The sequence below is a fragment of the Rhinolophus sinicus genome, chromosome 18 (genome assembly GCF_057876585.1).
Source record: "Rhinolophus sinicus isolate RSI-liver-muscle chromosome 18, RSI-T2T, whole genome shotgun sequence".
Taxonomy (NCBI): domain Eukaryota; kingdom Metazoa; phylum Chordata; class Mammalia; order Chiroptera; family Rhinolophidae; genus Rhinolophus; species Rhinolophus sinicus.
In genome coordinates, this window is record NC_142518.1 from 23484735 (window position 1) to 23511214 (window position 26480).

General features: G+C 34.7%; 1 protein-coding gene across 8 annotated transcripts in view; it reads right to left on the reverse strand.

The window, feature by feature from the left end:
- The window catches only part of DMD (dystrophin), a 2122179-nt gene that overhangs the window by 815228 nt on the left and 1280471 nt on the right, over nucleotides 1-26480 (reverse strand). For all 8 annotated transcript variants that reach the window (XM_074323910.2, XM_074323908.2, XM_074323912.2 and 5 more), the window contains one exon: nucleotides 2292-2467. In XM_074323910.2, the coding sequence (XP_074180011.2) occupies nucleotides 2292-2467 (176 nt within the window). The remainder of the gene's footprint in view (nucleotides 1-2291; nucleotides 2468-26480) is intronic.

The window sequence follows — 26480 nt, forward strand, 5'->3', positions numbered from 1 at the left end:
TTTTTGCTTAAATTATATACTTTCATATGTGTATGTAGACTAAGAATCATTAAATACTTTTAGCAGCTGTGTTCCAAGAACACTGCAAACTAAGAATACTTTCTTCAATTTGAATAGTCATCTTATTTTTCACCTGTGCAACAAACAACTTCCATTTCCTTCTAACTTCTGCTTGGGTTGCACTGAAAACATGCCATTGATTAATAATACTTTTATGATTACAACCCTCCCATAATTGTTAGGTTAACATATTGTTTATGAAATATTATTTTATTTATTTTTACTTTATTTGCTACTGGGTGCTTGGAAATAGCTGTGAGTATATTTTATTACTTTTTTATATATCATAAAATTCAAATGATACAAAAATCCTGAGGAAGTGTGACACAAAACTGATCTCAGTGGAAATTTAAATATACTAACATTTATTTTAAAAATGTAGCGTGAAGTTGACAATTTTCAAAGCTGAGTTAAAAAGAAAAAAAAAAAACCCTCAAGGAAGCTGATCTTGACTTTTTAAAGCACAAAAGTATAATACTTGATGTAGGTCAAAATGTTTAAATGGGAAACATTTTTCTAACCAATTACAGCCAAATCCCTAGCTGTAATTAACCTACAATTTGTGTAATATTTCACAACAGAGTCAGTGGTATACACTTCCTTATAAACTTACAAGGATCTAAAATTTTAGAGCTTATCTGGTAAAATAGGCATATCGCTCTATCTTCATTTATGTTTTAATCTGCATTTGGACATCAATGACAGATAACAGGACTTTAAAATTCAGGTGCAAAAGAGTTATCAGAGAAAACATTAATATGCTCTATTTAAATACTTTGAGTAAGATATTTAAAAGTGAGAAACGATACTTTACATATAATAAAGAAAAACAATCCTCCAATAAATGTAATCCATTTTATGAATTCAAGATATTTTTTATAGCATGTTACTCAATTTTTCTTAACCTTCTCATTTCTTAACATCTTATTTTAGACTAGATTTGTGTCTAGTTCAGAAATGACTTTATACAGGTTTAAACCTGTTCAGAGTGTAAACATATCAGTTATTTAAATAATGGGATAGTTGTGTGTTTAATAGAAGGATTTTAACTTGGGAAAAAGTATATAACTTTCCCAAGGAAGCAGTTTAACTACAATGTTTGGGTCTTTATTTTGCATTTTCACTGGGGGGTGCCAAAAAATGTATACACATTTTAAGATAACATCTTAAATTATATATTTTCTGAACCAAGTTTTTAAATACAAATGTTTTTTAGATGATGGTATTATTTTTTTAACTTTAGCAAGGCATGTATGTGAACTAACATGTCCGTTTTGGACTATGAAGTCTATCTACCTGCTAAATAATGCAATATGAGCCAAGGCAGTGAGAGGAGGTGGGGAAAGACAACGGGCATAATTCCAAAATCTGTCTAATGCCTCCCCACCCAAGATGTTCATCACTGAGTCAGTTTAGCTTTCTGAATATTAAAATCCACCTATTATGTAGTTGACAGGTAGGAAGCAAGAGCTTGGCAGGAGAACGGAGTTTTCGTTGTTCACAAGCACAGTCTCATTTGCTAAATAAAGGCCAAGTCCTCCATTATGAAACAGGAAACATTAGCACCAAAAACTGGAAGCATAATGTAACAATCCCATTTATGAAAATATCGATGCCTTCCAACTACAGCAGCATACACTTGGCTTTCTGTGCTTTCAGTGCATTCCAAGGGAAAGTTAAATGATGGCTGAATTCAACAATAACCTTTTGGAGATTTTATTCTCCCCTTTAGATTTGAACATTTTTGGCCCAAGTCTCTCTCCAAGAATGCACTAACAAATGCAGTGGGACTTGAAGGTAAATATTACTATCATGTTTTTCAGCAGTATAGTCACATTTGAAGCTGTTAAAATATCCAGCCAAAGACCAGTCTTTCCTACAAAACAGTCTTTTATCATTTTTCTCATCTTCTTTTAAAAAAATCATTGAAATTCAGCTTGTTAAAGTTGGAATATACTGAAGACAGTCATATGTAAACAATCATGTGATTTGAAAAAAACTTGAAAGTTTAAAATAGCAGAAAAGCACTGTCTACTTAAGTGGCAACAGTGACACATTTCAATATATGAGAAATAAATTAAAAATTCATTATTGCTATTGATGAACTGTTGATGGGCTGCTTAACGTTAGTTCCTTTCATCCTGGTTCTAATCTTTCACAAAATCTTTTTTTAAGGACAGCTTAAATAGCTCTGCTAAATTTGAGAATTCCTATTTTATCTGTTACCCTACCTCTTTTTTCTTTCTGCCAGCTGTTTGCAGACCTCCTGCCACCGTAGATTCAGGCTTCCCAATTTTTCTTGTAGAATACTGGCATCTGTTTTTGAGGACTGTTGAATTATCTCTTCCCCAGTTGCATTCAATACTCTGACAACAGTTTGCCGCTGCCCGATGCCATCCTGGAGTTCCTGTAAGATACCAAAAAGGCAAAACAAAAATGAAGCCCCATGTCCTTTTATTTGAGAAAAGATTCAACAATGTGCTGCCACATGCAGTTCTGCTGGGAAAGAAAAAAATCAAAAAGCTCCATGGGAAAGTTTCTCTATGAAACTGACATGCTTATATCCAAAGGATACAAGACAGAAAGGTACCTTTCATGTGTCAGTAAAAAAAGCGCCCTCTCAGGGCAGCTCCAGTTTTTATATTTGTAAAGCTTGTCAGCTAGAGGTTGTTATAATGTCCTACAAATCAATTAGTTGGGAACCTTTTCAAGAGCAAGTTCGATTTCTTGTCCCCACAAGGATGTTCTGTGTTTAATAGTCTATGAAGTGTTGTAAAATTTAAACGTGAAAAAGTATTTGGATGTCTTAGTGACTGTCAGTATGAGAGGTGAAAAAGAAAATACATAGTTTAGCTATTAAGAAACAAAGAAAAAAAACAAACCTCTAGAAATACTTAAACAAAAATTTATTACTATATTAGAATGAAATGTATTTCCTCATCTACCATTCCCTCTCCCCTTACCCTCTGGTAACCACTAAACTATTGTCTGTGTCTATGAGCTTTTTGTTTCTTTATTTTTTAGTCTTGTTTCTTTGTTGCTTTCAGTTTTATATCCCACATATCAGTGAAGTCATATGGTTCTCGACTTTTTCTGTGTGATTTATTTCACTTAGCATAATAATCTCAAAATCCATTACACAAGTGTACACTTGAAACATATGTAATTTTACTAACCATTGCCATCCCAATAAATTATAATAAAAAAAATTTACTTCAAATTCTGTTTCCATCAATGCATCTTGCATGATAAAACTAAGAAGTAATTGCTTTCAGAGGCAGCCTATCAAGAAATCCCTAAGGTACAGCAATAAATTAAGAAATGATCTATAGCCACCAGAACATTTTTATGAGTCATTGATGGTGCCAAACTTAAGTATCTTCTCTTTTTTACCCTGAATTAAATTTTAAGAGAAGAATGTCAGGAAAAAAAGTTGTTCCATTAAAAAAGAGATTATTACAACCAAATATGCATAAAAACAAAAACGCTTTTTAACCGTTAAATAAAAATGGCACGCTACCATTTTTTTTCTAAAATAAGTTAATCTAGAATTTGTAAGGCAATTAAAATAACCCAGTACTAAATGTGAAATTTAGAAAATGAAGTAATATGAGAACTTGAGATACCTAGCATATTTAAATCTAAAGGACTCCCACATCTTTATGTACTAATGGGATAAAGTCGGTATGCAGAACATTTTCCGGATAGACCTGATTCTAATTATCTAATATTTTTATATTCCCCTGTCCCTTGACCCAATGCCAAGTACATAGTAAATTTCAGAACATACTTGCCAAATGAATGAATGCAGGTCTTCTGAGATTGGGTCGAGTCTCCTTTAAACTCTCATTCCACATAAACTTTGTGGTACTTTTTTTTTAGTGCTATTGTGTAGTATTTTCAATAGAACTTTTGGTAGTATAACTTTAGCAGTTCAAAGACTCAACATATCAGCAAAAAATGGTAACAAGCCACTACTCCAGGGACACAGTACCGAACAATGAATATAAAACTATGCACAGTTATTGAACTACTCATAAGCTTGCCCGACCATACTCTCTTAAATGTGCATCAGACATGCTCTAGTAAACATGTGCTATTTCCTTGCAACTAGTTGACTTCGCTCCGATACTTACTCTCATTGTTTATCACCTGTTCAGGTCGGTGTTGCATGTGGCAGTCATTTTGAGTCATTGGTGTACCTATCCATAACAAACTGTGTCTATATTCCTATTATGCCATATATTCCTTGAGGTCAGAGATCGTGACCTATTTGTGAGTGAATAGGACTGATGTTTAGTACAATATCTGGTGTATGAGAGGTTTCAATGAGTATCTGTTGAGTGAATACATGAATCTATACAGAAAGGAAGTGGGGGAGAAGAGAAGGAGGGAGGATGGAACAGTTCAGTGTCATTATCACCATGGTATCATTTGTATCAATACTTGTCATTGGGTATCCTAGAGATTTGAAGAAATAAGTACAGTTTTCGAGGTTTTAGGCAGTGTGGAATCTAGTTGAAGAGATTAAACACAGTTGCAAAGGTTAATTTGTTACACCATCTGTATACAGTAGGATAGAGAAAGCAATGTGTTCAATATGTGTGACATCAGAAGAGGGATGATCTCAGTGGAAAGATGAACAGGAAAGCTCTCTGGGGGGAATTTGGAATTTAAAAAATGGGTAGGCCTTAGGCACATAGAAGGTCAGGAGGGAGAAGGGATGGCAGAAGGCAAGGCGTATGGCATGCAGTTTCCATGATCTGATCAGGAGTACATATCTGGGCAACAGAAAATGACCTAAGATTTAAATACAGGAAAGTCAGAGCTAGAGCTGTGTTTCTGGATAATTATGAAGCCGAGTTTAGGCTAATGTGAAGGCAGGGACACAGGCAAAAGAGCTAGGACAAGATTCGGAGAGATACGTATTGGGGCTATAAGTAGAGTTTTGACAGTACACCAGAAAGGAAAGGCTAGGGGGAACATGAACTGTTAAGGCAGAATCAACAGGATTTGGAAACTAGCTGGATCATGCATCATGAATGACTAGAGAAATGGGAGATCTCTGCCTAAAATAGAAGTCAGGGAAGCAGTTAGAGGATAAAGATTGTGACTCTAATGTGTACTCCCAATAGTGTCCAATACCCCCAACTATTAGTAATACGTTTTAAAAATGCATGGAGCATCTATTAGATGTGTGCTATATTAGTGCACCTCAAACTTGAACATGTACAAGAATCTCTTAGAGATCTTGTTAAACTGATAATTCTCATTAAGTAGGTCTTTCGAGGGCCCAAAATTCTCCACTTCTTACAAGCTTCATGGGGATGCTGACATTGCTGGTCCAGGAACAATACATTGAGTAGTAAGATGATAGAGTAAATGCCTTCTGAATCTTTATTAAGTAATCAAAGAATTCCTCCTGCTGGTTTCCAATGCTATCAACCAAAGCTGCTTCAAAATTTTTATCTTAGCCCCTTTGCTTTGCATTTTTTATTTTGGCCCTTCCACTTCAAGGCGGATGGATAGAGTGACTTTTCCAACCTAATTGTAGAATCAACAAAGGTTTTTATTATTTCTATTTCCCAGAGAAGAGAAGTGAATTGCTAAGAATGAAGCAATAATTTTAAATGGTCAGATCTAAATCTCATTTACATAAAGTACCAAATCAGGGTCTTCAGATTTTTTGAATTTTGTGAAAGAAGAGCTCATTAATAGTCTACACCGTTTCTGTGAGAAGATTTTGTAATCAGAAGTATTTACAGTGTATAATCTACTTCAAGAGCATTTTCAGTAATAAAGCTGAAGACAGCAAAATAATGGATCAAAACAGGAAGTAAAAATTGGTACATGGTGTTTTACAGTTAGCTTCTGAGCCCAAAGAAAATAAAATTTGATTCACAAAATTCAATGTAAAACCTCAATCAACTTTATTCAGTTAATGGAAAATGAATTGATTTTAATTCTATAGCTTTTAAACATTTTAAGTACTAAATTAATCACTACAGTGAAATTTTCAAGCTTTGATATCATATTAATCTTCTGTTGTCATAGTTATCCTTATCTGTTTCTCTGGCAATTAACATCCAGTCTTAGTTTGGGACAGAAAGAAAATCATAATTAAATCTATTGGATTATTCATTATAGTTAGAAAGCTCGTTGTGTTTTGATTCCCATATTAAAGCATCCTTCTTAATGAGCACTGCCTATCAGACTCCCCTAGAGAGTTTTTTCAAAAGATAAAAGCCCAGAATTCTACCCTAAGCAGACTGAATTATAATCTCTTGCGGTCAGAGGACAAAGGTGTACAAAACAGATATATTATTAAAGAAAGGGTAGGCGAGAGACACGTGGAGGGGGCAAGTGAGCAAGAGGGGACATGTTTTAGAATTATTGCATTCTTCTCAACTTCTTGTATGTTTTCAAATTGAGAAATGTCCCTGAATTATAGAAAATGACACACATATCTAAATCCTTCAAGCCTGGTCAAAGTGAGGGAAGGGAAGAATTACAGGCAAGGAAGACCTGCAACTTTTGCATAGAGTTAATAATACGAGATAAAGAACCCAGTATACTTTATACAAAAACATTGTACAAATATAAGAAGTGTGTTCTCAAAACTTTTCAAAACTATATGAAAACACAATAAATGGAAAACAAAATGTGACAAATGAAGAAAAAGAATAAGCTAAGAAGCAGGTATGAGAAATTGTACAATGACAAATTGGATACGCTACGTGGGAGATAAAGAATACGCAAAGTATCCCCAACTAGGCAGAATAGGAAAATAGAAGAGATAAAAAGTGATTGGGACAAAAACTCAGACACAGGCAACAGTTTAGTGGTCATCAGAGGGTACGGGGGGAGGGGAGTGGTAGAAGAGGGTAAAGGGGTTCAAATATATGGTGATGGAAGGAGAACTGACTTTGGGTGGTGAGCACACAATGTCACATATAGGTGATGTATTACAGAATTGTACACTTGAAACCTATATAATTTTATTAACTAGTGTCACCCCAATAAATAAAATTAAAAACAAAGACTAAGGGAAACAAGAGAGAAAAACAAACCTCACTGAATAAGCAATTTGTCACAGTTCCAATCCTGTTATTTCCTTATAATTTTGTTAATAATTTATTTTGAGACAGATCAATCGTTGACTCAGTTTACCCATTGGTCAAGTGAAAATATGTAATAATATGAACCTTACAGACATGTGTAAAAACTGGCAGATAGAATTTTATGGTGTAATTTCATACCAATATGACATGTTATCTTTTACCTATGGTGCTACTCTTTCTGTCCTGCTTAAGATTATTCCCATTGCTTATCTTTGTCAGTTTCTAGAATTCAAGTAAGAGACTGAAAAATAATCTCTGCTCCTTTTCTCAAAGATAAATTAAACAAGGTTGCCTCTCATGTTAATTCTTAGACTATATAGTCACCCTGTCTTCAGAGTTCTTAATATGCTCCAGAAAGTATCTTTCAACTTTTATCAGATGATGAATTTTTGTAAGGAAGTAACACACGTGGCCAAATGCCCAAGACAAATAGAAGACTCAGCAACAGGACACATTTAACCTAGCCCATTCATGGACTGGGTGATTCTGTCCTGGTAGAAGACCTGATGACCATGTGAGAGCATCTCATGAGGATAGTGACAAGGATGGACGGATGGCTGAAATCTGGGAAATCCAGGAGTTCCAAAGAGTGAAAGAGAGGCAAGAATGGAAAAAACAGTGTATAAAAAAACAGGAAGGATCGAAAAAAAGTGAAAAATGCCTTACAGTAATGGCAATTTTTGAGTAAAGAATGAAACTTGTAGGAGTTGAAAATCAAGGCCAAGGTCAAGAGCCCGGAATGAGGAGATCAAGCATGATGCCTACCTATTAACTCCAAGGGGAAGTCCAAACATCAGCCTACCAGAGAAGGTCTAAAGGGCCTCTTCTCCTCTCTGCCTTTGCAGCCTGATTTTCTGCTGCTCCCCACTTTCAACCTTAGCTCCAACTCCCAGTGAAACTGAATGGCTTGCTACTTCCTTGACTAACCCGCTAAGCTTTTCAGGTCAAACTCATTACTCATCTGTAATGCTCAGCTTAACGTTCCCTCTTCTACTGAGCCTTTTAAGAGCCCAGGGAGAGCTGAGGACCCCTCCTTTGTATAGGTATTTATAAAATATTTGTACTGTGTAGCAGACTTTACAGCTGAGGATTAAATAATACTGAAGGAGTTTTTTCTTCTTTTGACCATAACATACCATGTTTCCCCCCAAAATAAAACCTAGCCGGACAATCAACTCTAATGCATCTTTTGGAGCAAAAAATATAAGACCTGGTCTTATTTTACTACAATATAAGACCGGGTGTTATATAATATAATGTGATATGATATGATATAATACCGGGTCTTATATTAATTTTCGGGGAAACAGGATATGTCTCCAAATGTGAATTGTACCTCAGATTCAACTTGTATCTAAGGACATACAGATCTTTTATTAATAATTAGCAAAGTAAATCAAATCACAGAGGATCAGCCTCCACAAATGATCAAAAGTAAAATGTACTTTTTAAGCTTATTCTTTCTCCTAGTCTCATTTTATTTGCATTTCAGTAAATATTTGTTATGTCCCACTAATAATAATGCTGAAACCATTTTTTTTTCCAGTTTGTTACGGGAGTGGGAAATAGGAGGGGGTCTTGTTAGATTTCATCTATATCCCTCTGTGTACATCCTTCTTTTTCTTGTGTGGCATAATAGGAGATATGCTCATTGCTACAATTCCCCATCTGCTCCTGATAATGTTTGCCATAAAAGAATAATGATAATTCCTCCTGAAACTAGATTAGACTGTTCTTTTTCTAAAGCAAACATCCTGCCAATGAACTAAAGGGAAATTTTGTACAGTGGTGATTTTTAAAAATGGGACATTTACCTAATATCAAATTACAATGAAATTTCCTATGGATGTGTTTATTTCATCTATATCAGTGATATATACATTCATTATTATCACTGTTATTAACGTAACAAATGCATCCATCATAAAGTGCTTTAAGTACTACATGCTTTGTAAGACTGTCTCAAACTTCTTTTTTCTTTTTCCCCCCAAGAAATGATGCCTCCAGCAAAAAACAAACAAACAAAAAATCACACACACACATACACACACACACACACAAACCAAAAACCAAAAACCAAAACAAAACCCACCAAAACATCTATTCCTCAATTTGAAGCAGAGATTCCAACGGTGAAAAAAAGTATGTTATGTTGTTAAATCTCTGCCTTTGGATGTGAAACTGAAGTCTGCAAGCTAAATCTGTCCTCAGACATGTTCTGGCATTAGAACTTAAATAGTTTGAATGCCTTTTGGTGGGGCATACGTGTATTCTGCCATTCTCTGAAGGCATTTGAATTAGTGGCCCAGGCTTTAAAGAAAACTGTCATTGTAAAGTGTAATACAAAACTTTGCAAAGTTAATGGACTTCACTTTGTTAAAATCAATGCTAGGCTTCTCTAGGTTCACGGACTTATTCATTCATTCTTGGCTTCTAAATCATTCATTAGATCTTCGGGAGAACAAGATGGGAACATTTAAGAGCTGTTCTACTTTCCATTTACTTAGATGTGTTAAGAAAACAAATTGACCTGTTGGATGATCAAAAGAAGCATCTTGTCTATGACCATGTTTGCTTATTAAGTGATTCTGGTAATAGAACAGAAGATTTTGGGCATAAACTTCTATCTACATAATTACTAGGATGGTTTTGAAAACATGTAAGATATTTCATTATAGACCATACTGCACATAACCAAACAAACAAACAAACAAAAAAACAACCAAACAAACAAAAGAACCCACTGGCTCTTAAAACAGAATATTTAAAAGGAGACACAGATTATTCTAAAATTCTTTATTCTTCTTTCTAGAGGTGTTACATCAATTTGGAGCCATACAAATATTTATTCAAAAGCCATTTGGTGGCTAGAAATGATGCAGTGGGTGCATGGAAAAAGCAACAGTATTGTTTCTGAAAAGCAAGATGATGTGTAAATGCAATTAAGGACTGGACATGTTTGATTAAAAGGTTTAATCTCATTGGCTCTGAAAAGTTGTAGATCCATATTGGTACTTGCCATGCTTACCGAATATTTTCACTCAGTGAGTCATTCCTGAGTAAACAACTATTTGTTAATTGCCTCCTATCAGCCAGACACTATGCTAGGTGCTGGTCATCGTTGGTTTCAGGAGAAGGAATAGATTGGAGAAGTTCTGGAGTAGAAGTAGGGAGACCAAATAGGAGTTATCAATGTAGTTAAGGTGAGGGGAGACGATAGTGTGGATTGGGGAGACAATGATACCAGTGGATGGAACCAAGTGCTGTCTGAGAGGTAAAGAGCTAGGATTTAGCCATTCACTGGAGATGTGGGTGGAGGAAAGGATATCAGCTGGGCAGTTGGCAATACTGGACTGAACCTCAGAGGAAAAATTATGGCTGAAAATATAACTGAGATCGTTCTTGGCAGAGCCAAGGCTAGGTTTGTGATGTGGCTCTGGCACTGAATGTGGTTGGATTCTCCATGTTCATTGAAAACATTACAGATAACTTCAAAGGTAACATTCAGAATCTAAATATATTTGGGACTTCCTGAATATCAGCATGACAATTGCAACATAAGAAAATGACAGCAATGATGCCATTATTGAGCCTTGCTATGTCTCTAGAATGCTACATTCTATTTCCATTTTGCTGGCAATCAGTCTCACAATGCACAGAGCATAATGTAGAAAGTTGAGAGGGAGCATGATTCCCCAGAATATTTGAAAAAAAAGAGCAGCTTATATCTACCCATCCTAACGTCCATCCACCCACCACTAAACAAAAATCAATGGACAGAGATGATGTAAAAATATATTCATGCTGCTCTTGAAAAGATCAGGAATTAAACTTGTCCCTTAACAAACTCCTCTTCTGTACTCAAAGGAATTCTACGTGCTTTAGCTATGGCATAATCTCTAAATGACTAACATAGGCAACTTGTTCAAATAGTTTCGTGACTACTCTGTATCTGATGTCTCTACATTGATAAATAAGCTTGTATTTTCATGTCAATACTCCATTTAATGGAGGAGAGCAAATAACTACATACAACGTTGTATTATAGTGCAGCTATGTGAGATGCTATGCAAACAAGATAGACCAATTAATTCTGTGTGTATAATTGTGTGTGCACCCCTATATGTATCTGGGTTTGGGGAGGTGGTCAAAAAAAGACAGAGATTGTGATAATTAAGATTATACATGCCTGCAGGCAGTTTTTTTTTCCATTCCTTGTATTACCAGGCACTATTGGACACGGCTTACCTTAATAATTGCTCAAGAAATATTCACTAACAAATTGTGCATAAAACTAAGCAAGATATTACATTATTCTTGAATGGTTCAAAAGTAAAATTTTGAAATACATCCAACACCCAAGTATGGAAAAGAGACATTAAAAAATAAGTGTGTTTAAAAAAATGTGTTTTACAAAGTCTCTTCTCTTACCACAAATAGCAAGTTATCAAGGTAAGGTTTAGTTTCTCAGGCTCTTGAGAATGGGAAGGACCAGAAATAAGACAAAGAGGGATAAAAAACAGATCTCTGTGCCTAACATCAACTAATTGATTTTAAACATTTAGCTTAGATTGTAGAACTCCCCCACCCCCCACCAAGACATCCTCTCTAAGCACGTGTTGGACATCACTAAGCCTTCTGCGTCCCTCTTGTTAATTTACGCAGGCATTAAACCAAAGCTACTCCTTTTTCTAAGCCTTCATTTCGGAGGGCAGCTTTCTTTCTTATTTTGCAACTCATTATCTGTTGTATGGTAATGTTCCTCTCTTTCACAGAATTAGATGAGAAGGAAAGATGATATGAAAAAAATCATGTATTCTTGTTGACTGAGCATATCCCCTGGAAATCAGACAAATTAGGAACAAGAATGGATTCTCTCCATCATTAGCATATTTTTACAATGTCAACAATTCGTACCTTATTGCACTACGTACAAACCAGAGGATTGTAAGAACAAAACAGTCAGAGGACTTCAGCAAGTCTTCTGTTAAAACTTCCAGGATTATCCATGTGAATCCTTAAAAGATCGGATATAGTTGTAAAAAAGAGATGAAAACCAACAGGAGTGATTTTGACCTCCTTATAAATCTAATTTGTGTAGAGGGAAAGACTCAATGATCAAATGTTAATGTTTCTAAAATTTTTTGATAAATAAAAATATTCGTGTAATTGCAAAAATGTAGTATCCACAAAACTGCTTCTACTATGCCATACCCTATGACATGTTCCTTGTCACAGTTGGGGACAAGATTGAGAGGACAATTAAGATAGGATGGAATGATCACTATGATAAGTCCTGTAACCATCTGACACCGTACCACGTTATTACAATATTATTGACTATATTTCCTATGTTGTACATTACATCCCCATGACATTTTTTTTGTTAGTTTCAGGTATAAAAAACAATGTAATAGACATTTACACCCCTCACAAAGTGACAACCTCCCTCCCCCAACCTACTACCCCTCTGACATCGTATATAGTTGTTACAATTCCCTGACTCTATTCCTTATGCTGTACTCCACATCCTGTGACTATATATATATGTATAAATATAATTATATATATAAGTTATATATATATATAACTTATATATATATAAAGTTATACATATATATATGTTATACATATATATATATAAGTTATACATATATATATAAAATTATAGCTGACATTCATTATTATTCATCTTCAGCTTCAGTTGTACACTGCAGTGGTCAGGCATCTACACCATAGTTTCTAAATTTTTTTACCTCTAGTGAAGCTTCCTTCTTAACTATTGCCTAGCATTTCAACATATTTCCATTTGACTTAAACCTCAAATAAAACATTAGCAAGTCAACATTAACATCATTCTGAAGCTGGTTTCTCTTGTTGACTTCACTCTTTATTTAAATGACATCTGTATTCTCCCACTTACTAGGCCGGAAACCACCAGTTCACCTGTGTTTTATCCCTTTCTTTTTCCCCGATCCAAGTCCTACTGATGCCAACTGCTATATCTCTTGCCCAATTGATTCCATCATGTCATTCTCCCCAGTCTCATCGTTCACCACACTTCACCTAAGTTAGTAATACATCTTCCTAATTGTGTTTCCTCGACCTTTCTCATGCCCAAACATCCTACATATTCTTTCCAGATGAATCCTCCTGATGGATAGTCTGTCATGAATTTCCTGCTCAAACATTCATACGGAAGCCTCAGTACCTGCCTCATGAAGTCCAAATAGCTTAGATAACATTCAGAACCTCATAGCATTCCTGAGAGCAACCTTTCTAGGCTTCTCAAAATGACTCTCCAATTCTTCATCCATGCTACAGAACAACTGCACAACTCACAGTGATACCTTAGCCATTCTCCAGATCTTCACCCTTTCCTCCATCATGAATGCCTTCATTTTTACTTATGTAATCCTTCCACTCCAATCCACTAGATTATGAGATCCATGAGGGCAGAAATCATCACTTTGTGCTCTTTCTAGTGCCTAGCAACATGCCTGCTAAGTGGTAATGCTCAAAATACATTTGTTAAGTGGATAAATGAAGACACACCCCCAATACTCTCAGTTATGAATATATTTTCAAATAGAAGTTATCTATCCTGTAAAATCCTACTGCACATTTTTTGTGTCTACTTGAAGATGTTTCTCATGGTCTGTATCAAATTAAACATCTTTATATTGATTGGAAGTTTATGAGCATCTTTAGTGCAGGGACATTACATTTTCTGAGTTTTCTACAATGTTAATCAGTAAAAGTTTGTTGACTAAACGACTAAATGAATGAGCATAGCCCAGGTGGTACAAATCACGGTTAAGTCATATTTCTGTATTTTTAAATACCTAGTAAACTTCTAATTAACCAGTTAGTGCTGATGGCTCTGAAGGGATTATCTTCAGCAGCTGGTCAAAGATAATGACAAGTTCAGCACTTTATATTAGCAATAGGGTTGGGCATGGAGCAGTGCTTTTACAAAGTAAATTCATTGCTGCCGAAGCAGCAGCCTGTTCTGCAATAGTCTTCAGAGAAAATTAAAGGGAAAGAAACCAAGTAGGAAAATGTCCGTCATTCCCAATTTCCAAGTTATACCCATGACCTCAAAACAATACTGTTTCCCCAAAAATAAGACACAGCCAGACCATCAGCTCTCATGCATCTTTTGGAGCAAAAATTATTATAAGACCTGGTATTATATATTATAAGTATATTATATTATAATTATATTAGATTATAAGTATATTATATTATAATTATATTATAATTACATTATATTATATTATGTTATATTATATTATATGTTTTATAAGACCAGGTCTTAATTTTTGCTCCAAAAGACGCATTAGAGCTGATGGTCTGGCTAGGTCTTCTTTTCAAAGAAACACGGTATTAGTTTCACCCAGTAAGAAGGGCACTGTCTTGAACACACGTGATCTCTGTTCATGAATGGCCAAGAATTACATGAAACTATGTTCAATTGGTTAGTCATCAGTGATACAAATCAAAACACAACAAGATACCATTTCCTATCCTATAAAATGGCAAGAATGAAAAGAATTGTTAAGATTAAATGTTGGTGAGGATTTAGAGCAAATAGAGCTCTTCACAATCACTGGTGGAAGTGTAAAATGGTACAACTGCTTTAGAAACCTATTTTTCAGTATCTTAGAAACATTTGACCCAGCCATTCCACTCCTAATATTTACCCAAAACAAATGGAAACATATGCTCACGAAAACACTTGTACAAACACTCATAGCACCTTTTTTCATGATGTCCTCAAACTGAAAGCAGCCTGAACATCTATCAACAGAATAGACAAACAAATTGTGGCATATTTATACAATGGAATACTAACCAACAATAAAAAGGAATGAACTACCAATATACTCACAAAATGGATGAATACTCTCAACAATAGTATGTTGATCAAAATAGTACTTAGTGCATGATTTCATTCATATGAATTTGAGAACAGACAAAACTAATCTATGGTGACAGAATCAGAACAATAAGTACCTATAGGGGTAGGAATTGACTGGATGGTGGCATGAGGTGATGGGAATGTTCTTTTTATTAAGGTGTTGGTTTTATGAGTAAAATCAGTTGACAAACTTAGATTGAACACACTACGTATGTGTTTTCCAGTTCTGTAAATCCTTCCATACTTCCTCATATACTTGATAGCTATACAGAGCAAGAAAGCATGAAAAATAAATTACATGGCAGGATCTGAATATTACACAAAGTATCCTGACAGATTGAAATGATGAAATAAATTTAACAGGTTCAAATATCATCTAAGAATACACTCTTCCTTCCCTCCCAGATAAATCTGTTTTCATCTTATATAAATTTTACTTCTATTAAGAAATATAAACATCATTTTCAAGTGTTTATGTCTCCTCACTTAAACACTACCTTAGCCATTTAACAATGAAGATACCCAACAAATTTAAATTATTTATCTTCCACTTCACATAGTACATATAGATGTTTCTTATACAAGAGAAGAACTAAGAAAGGCTGATTGCCAAATCTCAGTCACTTGCAGACAGAATTTAAAAGGGTTTAGAAAACTATTCAGGTTATATGGGGACAGACATAGTGAACTATCAGGGCTACTATATACTATTTACCCTTTTATCCTCATATATGATTATCAATTTGGACAATCTGTAAGACAAGTAGAGTGACCTCCACCTTTCAGGAAAGTGTGTGTGTGTGTGTGTCTGTGTGTGTGTCTGTGTGTGTGTCTGTGTGTGTGTCTGTGTGTCTGTGTGTGCGCACATGGCGTGGTATATTTATGAGATTAAGAAGGGAAAAACATGTAGCAATCCCATGATTTTACATTTTCAAAGGAAAAAGTATCTCTAGAGGCTTGGGGAGCTTTCAAGAATAAAATTTTGACAACACAATAGCAAATGATCCCAGCGACAATTTTTTAAAAAGGGTGGTGTATCACAAGATGCATCCCACCATACAGGGATCCTCAAATGAGCTCAGATTCTACAAGTGTATCAGCATAGGATGAAATAAGGGACACAGAACTGAAGACGGATATTAAAAAGAACAATATAGAACTCTGCACAGGGAGGAAAAGCTGAGCCTGGAATTGAGACTTGCAATAATATTAAAAATACCATCCAGGGCCTTTCCACTTCCATTTGGAGAAAGGAGAACCAGAAAGATGTAAGTTCACTGATTGGGGCTGAAGAAGGAAGGTTAGGCATCCAGATGCCATAGAAAGCAGAACTGCTCAGCTCCTCTGCTTACCTGCTCTGTCCAGGAGAATGTTCATCAGACTGAAAAAGGTATAATGGTATAAGGAATTTTAAAAGAGCACTTTGCTGTTCTGAATGAGCTACAATCTCTGGCCTCAGACTAGGATTTCCAGGCAGGACTTCCCGCCCGTTCTCAGGAATTCTTTTCGCTTTCCCCTTCCCAAATCCCGAGATATAAACTGTTTTCTGTTCTCCACAATGAATCGTTTCCACAAACTGACGGCTGATACTACCAACCACTTGGGTTCAAGGGGCCGATTTTCCCAATTTCCCGACCAACTTTTTCCCGGGATTTGGGAACGGAAAAGCAGAAAAAAAAAATTCTCAAGAACGGGCAGGAATTCCTATCTGGAAACCCTAGTGATAAATTGGAAAAATGTCTAAGAGATACACTGTGAGAAGTACATTTATTTCCAGTTGTGGGTATTACTGGGTTCAAGGAGCTGATTTTCCCAATTTCCCGACCAACTTTTCCCAGGATTCAGTAATGGGAAAGTGAAAAAAATTTCTGAGAACGGGTGGGAATTCCTGCCTGGAAACTCTACCCCAGACTAACTACCGGGGGTACCAAAAAAATGTACACAAGTGGACACTTTGGTCAACATTACTCAAGCAGTAGTTTGCCATAATGAGAAGTGTCTGGCCACTGATGGTAACCACTTTGAGCACCTCTTGTCATTGCAGAAGTCAAATGTGACTTGTATTCATCTTTTGTTATGGGTATATATTGAGTACTACAATTTTAATAGTTTTTTCCTTTCTTAAAATGTGTCCACATTTTTTTTTGGCACTCTCTGTATATTCCGGGGAAATGAAAGAACCTGAACAATATGATCCTACTTTGCTGTCAGTGGTCTTAGAGGAACTGTGTTAATACTGGCAATAGGCAGATGCCATCTGAGTTTTCAAAAATGGGAGGACCTCACTGCAAATGCTTTCCATCTATTCCTGCTAAAGAGCATTTCTGGATGACTGAATAAGGAGCCAACAGATACTTGTTGATAAAGACAATGTGAGGCAGCTCATTTGTGTTTGTATTTCCACTTGCTTTCATGGTGGACACGCATGCTTGGTTCCATGGTTTAATCGCTTTTATGGTATGAAAATTGAATTTCAGGTTTCTAAGCAACATAAAATAACGTTTTTTCAGTTAACAAAATTGTCCCCAGTTCCTGAAATAAAGTAACTATGTAAGTATTTCATTCTGTCCTACAAGCATCATGTCCAATTGCCTACCACCTGAGCAAGTTCAAGGATGGCTAATATGAGGTTTGACAATTAAGTTCACGAACTTGTCACTGTGCACTTACATTGGCACCACTGTACAAACAGCTTGGTAAGGTTGTATAACCTTGGTATATCAGTGCCTCACAGCTGTGTTTGTGCCAATGTGTGGTGGTATCCTGCTGAATGGCATTCATTATTGTTGTTGCATGTTTTTGTGTGCCATTGCAAGAATGTCTGAGCTTGAATTAGAGCAACAAACAAACATTAAATATCTTGTTAAACTTGGCAAGAGTGGAAGTGAAATCGGGGACATGTTAGTCCAAGTTTATGGGGATAATGCCATGAAGGAAACAGCAGTGTACAAATGGATTAAACGTTTTTCTGATGGGAGAGAACGTGTCATTGATGAAGAGAGGTCAGGGCGGTCAGTAATGAGCAGAACTGATTAAAACATTGCAAAAATTTGTCAAATTGTGTGTCAAAATCGTCAGCTGACTATGAGAAACATAGCAGAACAAGCAAACATCAATAGAGAAAGAGTTAGGAAAATTTTAACTGAAAATCTTGGCATGAGAAAGGTGTGTGCAAAAATGGTCCAGAAGGAGCTCACTGATGAACAAAAGTAAAGGAGAGTTAAAGTTTGCAAAGACCTTTTGGAGAGGCAAGAAGATGTTTTGGGCCATGTTATCACTGGTGATGAAACATGGGTGTACCAATATGACCCTGAAACAAAGTACCAAAGTGTACAATGGAAGTCAGCCAATTCTCTACGACCAAAAACGTTCCGTCAGTCTGAATCAAGAGTCAAAATGATGTTGCTAACATTTTTTGATGTCAGAGGAATTATTAATTATGAATTTGTTATCAACTGCACAGTTAACCAAGTTTACTATTTGGAAGTGCTGAAAAGGCTGCATGAAAAAATTAGACGACCTGAACTTTGTGTCAACAATTCATGCCTCCTGCATCATGACAATGCACCAGCTCACATGGCACTGTCTGTGAGGGAGCTTTTAGCCAGTAAACAAATAACTGTATTGGAACACCCTCCCTACTCACCTGATCTGGGCCCCAGTGACTTCTTTCTTTACCCGAAGATAAAGGAAATATTGAAAGGAAGACATTTTGATGAGATTCAGGACATCAAGGGTAATACAACGACAGCTCTGATGGCCATTCCAGAATAAGAGTTCCAAAATTGCTTTGAAGGGTGGACTAGGCACTGGCATCAGTGCATAGCTTCCCAAGGGGAGTACTTCAAAGGTGACCATAGTGATATTTAGCAATGAGGTATGTAGCTCTTTTTCTAGGATGAGTTCACAAACTTAATTCTCAGACCTTATAATGAGCAGAGACAATGATTTGGTGCATGAACCACTTTGTATATCTGACATGGTGAATGTATATTTCCTTTATATAAGAAGAGAATGAGAGGAAATAAGACGCAGGGGGATTGAAGAATCTACATAGGAAGGAGGCTTCTGAATAGAGAGGCATGCTAGAATCAGACTAGATGAATATCCAAAAAAATGTTATGTGTGATCTCTCGGAAATGAGATTATTGGTGATTTTAATTTTTTTTTGTTTTCTTTAATTAATTTGAATATATTTCTACAATAAAAGTATACTTTTTAACCAGAGAAAAATACTATATTCATTTGGAAAATAAATTACATAATCTTACCCAAACAAATATTTCATCTGGATTTTTCATTTAAGAGTGAGAGAATGAACAGCCTTTCCCGGTGTTGTATTTAATTATTAAAATGCAATATTTTAAAATAATGTTATTTTATTTTACCTATTAATACAGCAGCACCTATAAACATAATTCACTACATTATTTGCTCAAGTAGATACTAATAAAGTTATTTATAGCCATGTAAATGGGACAAAATATATCTCAAATCATAAATAATAACGTAATACTTCTCAAGTAATGTTATTAAGTCTTCTAATATCATTTCATAGCTTTCCTTAATGGTATTTTTCTACATATTAGTTTTGAATCAATGTCTACCGTGAAAACATCAAGGGAGAAAGGTCATTAAAAGTTGCATCAATCCAGTTTGATGCCCTACGAACCTGCTCCCTTTTATAAAAACTGAGACAGATACTCAAGAGAGGACAACTTAGAATTATTGCAACATATTTTAGGGAAATACCTGGAAACAGCTCAAATTTTGTTTTGGCATTCAAAAATAAAAGACGAATAAGGACTGTCATGATTTGGAGGCATCTCCTTAAAACTCCCACTCTACACCCTCCTTTTTCCTATATATATATTCTTTTTTTCTTATCCTTGGCCTTAATATAAAAACTTTCATCTGTCTCTCCCCGGTTCCATTTTTTCTATTAATATTTCATTTTATAGTTTGAAATTTTGTTATACACTGCCTCAAATCCTTTGTGGATTAAAGAAGGGTATACATCAATAAAACCTAAAACTCAATTTGCTCCTTTAAATAAGCATTTTAGGTGTTTTAATCAGTAAAGACAAACAAATAAGATTAGCTTTGTATTTTACATTTAAAGGAATTATCACATAAAAGAAATAAAGCAATAATCACACATTCCCAACGTGAAAGTTGTAAAGAAAAACAAAACAGGATCAATCTGAGACATTTACAATACATTCCAGATTCAGCAACAAGTGTCCACTTACCAGTCTCTCCTGGTATGATCCTTTGATCAAACCAGGAATGCCATTCATCCTATAGAAAATTTGTGTCAAAACAGGCCAAGATATTACTATTATGCTAAGAGAACTATTACAATTACCTTACTGTGATAATATTATTCATACGCTTTATAAAGTGCCATCAGATGATTATCTCATTTGAGACCCACACCAATGTATGAGGTAAGCCAAAAAATGTGTTAGCACCACCATGTTAAAGATGAGGAGTTGATGGTGATTAGATATGTTTATGGCACAGATTATGGTAATGGTTTCATGGATGCATACTTATTCCCAATATCATCAAATGTATACATTCAATATACCTAGCGTTATATATGTCAACCATGCCTCAATCTAGTGGTTAAAAAAAAAGAAAGCTGAGGGATTGGGAGCCTAAATTACTTGTTTAAGTCATCCTGTAGGTGGGTATCAGACCCAGGATGGGCTCCAGATTGTCATCACATTTCAGAGAGATTCCCAATAATAAGTATTGCCTTTTTTCTGACTCAAATACTTAGCTATTACAGAGATAGGCAGAGACCTAAAAGGTAGAAAATATACAAAATGGGGCAAATTGTATACACGTTTCAATTGTGAAAATAATAAATCAAGGATTTCGTTATTGTAGTTCTTTAACTAGGGAGAACGAGTTTATTTGATACGGGTTTCATTATTAAACTAGTTTGTCTATTTTGATAGTATTTGTATATTCAATTATATAATTATCATGTAAAAAATATCGTGGACCAAATTAATGAGGAACATCACCCCAGAAAATGTTTGAAGCTGATTTAGGGAGGATCAGAGCATTCCTAGATTAGATTACACATTTTTGTATAGCTCCTATATTAGAATGTCATGCTGACATGATTCTTGATAATATACTTAATGATTAAAATATGCATGGTGAACATTTGTATAGAGTTCAGTGCATCTCATTTTCTGTTTTCCTTTGAAACAAGAAGGTGAATGATTCGATTGTGGTATTTTTGCTGTGAAACTTAATGAAAATTCTGTCCACTATCAATCAAATGGATCTCTTTTGTTGTTGTTGTCCAAACAAATATGCTCAAAAGTAATTTATTTTTATTGAAAAGTCCTGTACTAACATGATGAAAAAAAACCAAAAAACAGGGTCTAATTTCTTTCAAATGCACTTGCTGGCAAGATATACACTAGAGGGTTGGGAAAGCTTTCTTCTTACATTTATATAATTGAGGTTATGGGGATGAACCAGGTGCACCGATGAACAAGGTTTTAAACTAGCATCTTTTAATAAATTATATTGGCCAATATTCAGAAATGAAAAGATGCACATTACCTTTCTCTGTATTAAAATACAAGGTTGATGAGGCTCATCTGAAATGTTGATGTAACAGGGTGACATCTACCCAGGCCCACGGTAATGTGAGCTGATTCTCTCAATGTGTTCTTGTAGTATTAGGTCATAATGTGATTATGACACGTTCAACAAACCACATGGCATGCCATAAAACCAATGCCATATGAAGAATAATTTCACTAAGTATTTGAAATCATATTTTATTTTGATGAGTACCATAAAAGTTAGAAACAATGTGAAACAATAAATGAGTTACTTTCCCCCCAAACCCTTAGAACGTGTAACACCAAGAGTGAATCCTAATGTAAACTATGCATTTTGGGTGATAATGATCTGTCAATACAGGGTCATCCATTGTAGCAAATGTACAGCTCTGGATGTTGACAGTGGGGGATGTTATAGGAGCAAGGGGTATATGGGCACTCTGTACTTTCTGCTTAATTTTGCTGTGAACCTAAAACTGCTCAAAAATAAAGTCTATTAAAGAAAAAAAAAGAATAAATGTGGTAATAAGTTACTATTATTTATTTCAAAAGGAATTCACAAAAATAGAATTAAAGAAACTCAGAAGTGACCATAAACATTAACAAATTTATCTCCTACTATTCCTAATTCAGCACATGAAAGTAATTTGGCTGAAGCTCTGCCATTCATATCTGAAAGCCAAAAACAAAACTTCTGCATGATGGTTTAGAATTGTTTGCACATAGACATTTTCTATTTGCCAATTTTAGCAATATTAAAAAGGAATGCCCCACTCCCCAGCATGGATGATTATATAAAACAAATTGCTTTGAAAATTCCATTGTAATTTTTAATACAAAAATTAATATTTAGAAAAATATTTATGTTGCCCCTACATAATAACCTTTTGGGTAAGTATAGATTAAGTTGACAGAGCTGTTACACACTTATACATTGACATTTAGATTTTAATTAACAACCAATATTATCTCTTTAGTTCTAGACATTTAAATGTATACAAGTAAGAAATAAGGTAACTATCTATAGGACTAAGAAGATTAATAAGTATTTATTGAGTGCGCTGCATCTTACATCAGTTTCTGACTTCATCCTTCATGGCATTTCAATCTGGGCATAGTCAAACAACAAATTATCTATCTATATATCTATTAGGTTGGTGCAAAAGTAATTGCAGTTTAAAGGGTTAAAAAAATTGCAAAAACCACAATTACTTTTGCACCAACCGAATATCTATCTATCATCTATCTATTTACACACATACACAAATTATGGTAAGTGCTATGCAAGAACGACACAGGATGCTGCTAGACAGAGGAAATGCCCAATAATTAGGGAATTGTTAGATAATGTTATTAGGTTGTCTGCAAAGGCCTTTTGGGATGAGGTTATTGAAATGGGGTTAACTATCTGTCCCATGGAGGAAATAGGATGTGTGATGTCCCCCGGTCAAAAACAGGTTTGAGACATATAAGCAAAAAAGCTGAAAGAAAACCAGAATGGCTAGACTCCCTTGGGTACAAGGGAAGATGGAATAAAATGAATTGAAATACACAGATTCATGAACAGGGATGGTTATTGCAATGATCTAAATTTGGAAACAATTCAAATGCTCAATAATTGGAGAAGAGTTAATTATTTACAGTCATAATTTGGATTTTTTTATATTGCCTTTTAAAATAAAAAAATGTATAATGAATATTATCATTAAATAAAATATATGGGAAACAGTAAATGAGAGGATAAAATAGTGTATGTAATAGTATTCTACTTTTTTAATAGAAAACAAAATCTGAAAAATCACCAGAAGTTTGAAAGTAGTTAAAACCTTTTGATGGCAATATATGGGGAGAAACACTACGCTTTAATTGTTAAAATGCTTTTCTATAATACATCATCTATATATTACATTATGCGTTCAGCACCCAGAGTCAGTTCTCCTTCCATTTGTACACTTGAAACCTATGTAGTTTTGTTGACCACTGTCACCTGAATCAATTTTAATAAAAAATAAAATACTTTTATGCATTTTCAAAATTTGATGATGCAATTTAAAAATTATAGGCAAAAATAAAACACAACCACCATATGGCCTTCCTCTAAATATTAAAAATAAGCTTAAATTGACACAGAAATAAAACTATAATACTCTTGTATGTACATTCAAGTGGAAAAAAATACTCGATAAGACAAGTTGTTTGAATCCTGTTAATTATGATAGAAACAGAGTATCTACGGGGATGTGTGTGAAGGAGAAGGTCATCTATCTGTCTGCATATGTGTCTGTGTATCGTGAGTAGAAGATGTTTAAAATAATATTTACTATTGAGTTAGTATCAAAAAATCACTAATCACTTATAAAGCTCAGCATGATGTGCCAAACAATAAGACCTTCCTTTATTTGTATTCATGAGTATTGGAGGAAAAATGCTTAACTACCCGTTTGGTAGAAAGATTTAGCTGACCACTGCTCTTAAATCCATTTGCTTATCATCTTCTCTTGGCATAGGGAAAGACTGACAAGATCACAACCATAGTTAAATACTGTGGTCTTTATACTAAAAAATCTTTCTCTGCTATGTCTATTCTGCCTTATGTCAAGTACGCAATTATTTTTAATAGAGGTCATGACAATACTCATAAAACGACTCCAAAGTATTTTGAAAAAAAATATTTTAGTAGTAACTCTCACCTACAGCTTATTTTCTAGTATGCATCCAAATAATTTAGTTATTTAGTTACAGATTCAATGCAGCCATTATTAAAATACCAATGACATTCTTCTCAGAACTAGAACAATTAACCTTAAAATTTATATGAAATCCCAAAAGACCTCAAATGGTTAAAGAAAGCTTGAGAAAGAACAAGGTGGGAGGTATCACACTCCCTAATTTCAAATTATATTACACAGCTAAAATAAAATAAAAAATGGCATGGCACCGGCATAAAAACAGATATATAAACCAATGGGATAGAATAGAGAGCTCAGAAATACATCCTCTCTTATATGGTCAATTAATCAATGACAAAGGATGCAAGAATATACAATGGGGTACAGTCTCTTCAACAAGTGGTGTTGGGAAAACTGGGTACATACAAAAAATGAAAAAGGACCACTTTCTTACACTATATACAAAGTTAAACTTCAAATAAAGACTTGAATCTAAGACCTGAAACCATAAAATGTTTAGAAGAAAACAGTCAAACCTTTGAGATAGCTCTTAGCAATATCTTTTCGGATATGTCTCTTCAGGCAAGCGAAACAAAACAAAAAATAAATAGAACTACATCAAACTAAAAAGTTTTTGCACAGCTAAGGAAACCATCAACAAAACAAAAAGAAAACCTACTGAATGGGAGAAGATATTCACAAATGATACATCCAATAGGGGTTAATATCCAAAATATATAAGGAACTCATACAACTTAACACCACCCCCCTACCCCCTGCAAACAATCCAATTAAAGAATAGGCAGAGGACCCGAGGAGACATTTCTCTAAAGAGCTCATACAGATAGGCAACAGATGTATGGAAAGATGCTCAACATCATTAATCATCAGAGAAATGCAAATGAAAACTACAATGTGATATCACCTCACATCTGACAGAATGCCTATCAACAAAAAATCACAAAAAAGTGCTGGCAAGGATGTGGGGAAAAAGGAACCCTTGTGGTGGGATTGCAAATTGGTGCAGCCGCTATGGAAAACAGTATGGAGGTTCTTCAAAAAATAAAAAATAGAGCTACCACAAGACCCAGGAATTCCATTGATCGATATTTATCCAAAGAAAACAAAAGCACGAATCAAAAAGATATGTGCGCCCATATGTTCATTGCAGTATTATTTATAGTAGCCAAGATATGGAAGCAACCTAGGTGTCCACTGATAGATAAATGGATAAAGAGGTGGTACATATATACAATGGAATGCTAATCAGCAATAAAAAAATAATGAAATCTTTCCATTTTCGACAACATGGATGGACTTAGAGGGGACTATGCTAAGTCAAATAAGTCAGATAAAGACAAATACTGTATGGTTTCACTCATGTGGAATCTAAAAAAACAAAACTAATGAATAAACAAAGCAAAACAGAAACAGACCCATAAAGAACAAGCTGATGGTTGCCAAAGGAGAGGGAGTGAGGGATGGGTTAGAAAAAAAAAAAAGTCCCAGGTAGCCAATAAGTAAATAAATAAATTATAAAAATCAATACATACTGCCTTATTTGAGAAAACAGTATACTTCATAGAAAATCTGACTGAGGTATTTATTATGTGGTTATCTAAAATTGAAGAAAAATGTGTGGTTTGTCACAAAATGACAGGTGATTAATTTGATACAAAGTCCAGAGGAGTAAGATTTAGAAGACAAAACAATTAGTTTGTCTATTTATCAGTTCTGCAACTTTGAGCAAGTCACTTGATCCCCTTCATTTTATTAAATTGTAAAATTTAAAAATTAATATAAGCACCTACTACCTAGTGTTGTTGTTAGGATAAAATGAGATCTAATGAGTACCTGGGTTCTTATATTTTCTTTTTTTTTCCAGCTCCATTATACACTGTTGATAAAAATTATCTTTTAAAAGCTGATTTATACATATATTTTCAGGAGCAGTTTTTATTTTGTAATATGAGATACTGGTATAATTTGCTGTATTAAATTGGCTTTAAATTACAAGTGATGATTACCTCTTGTCCTTACTAGCTACTGATTTGTTGATAAAGTGCTGCAGTATTGCAACTTTCTCATTGCCTTTTAATCAATTTTTAAA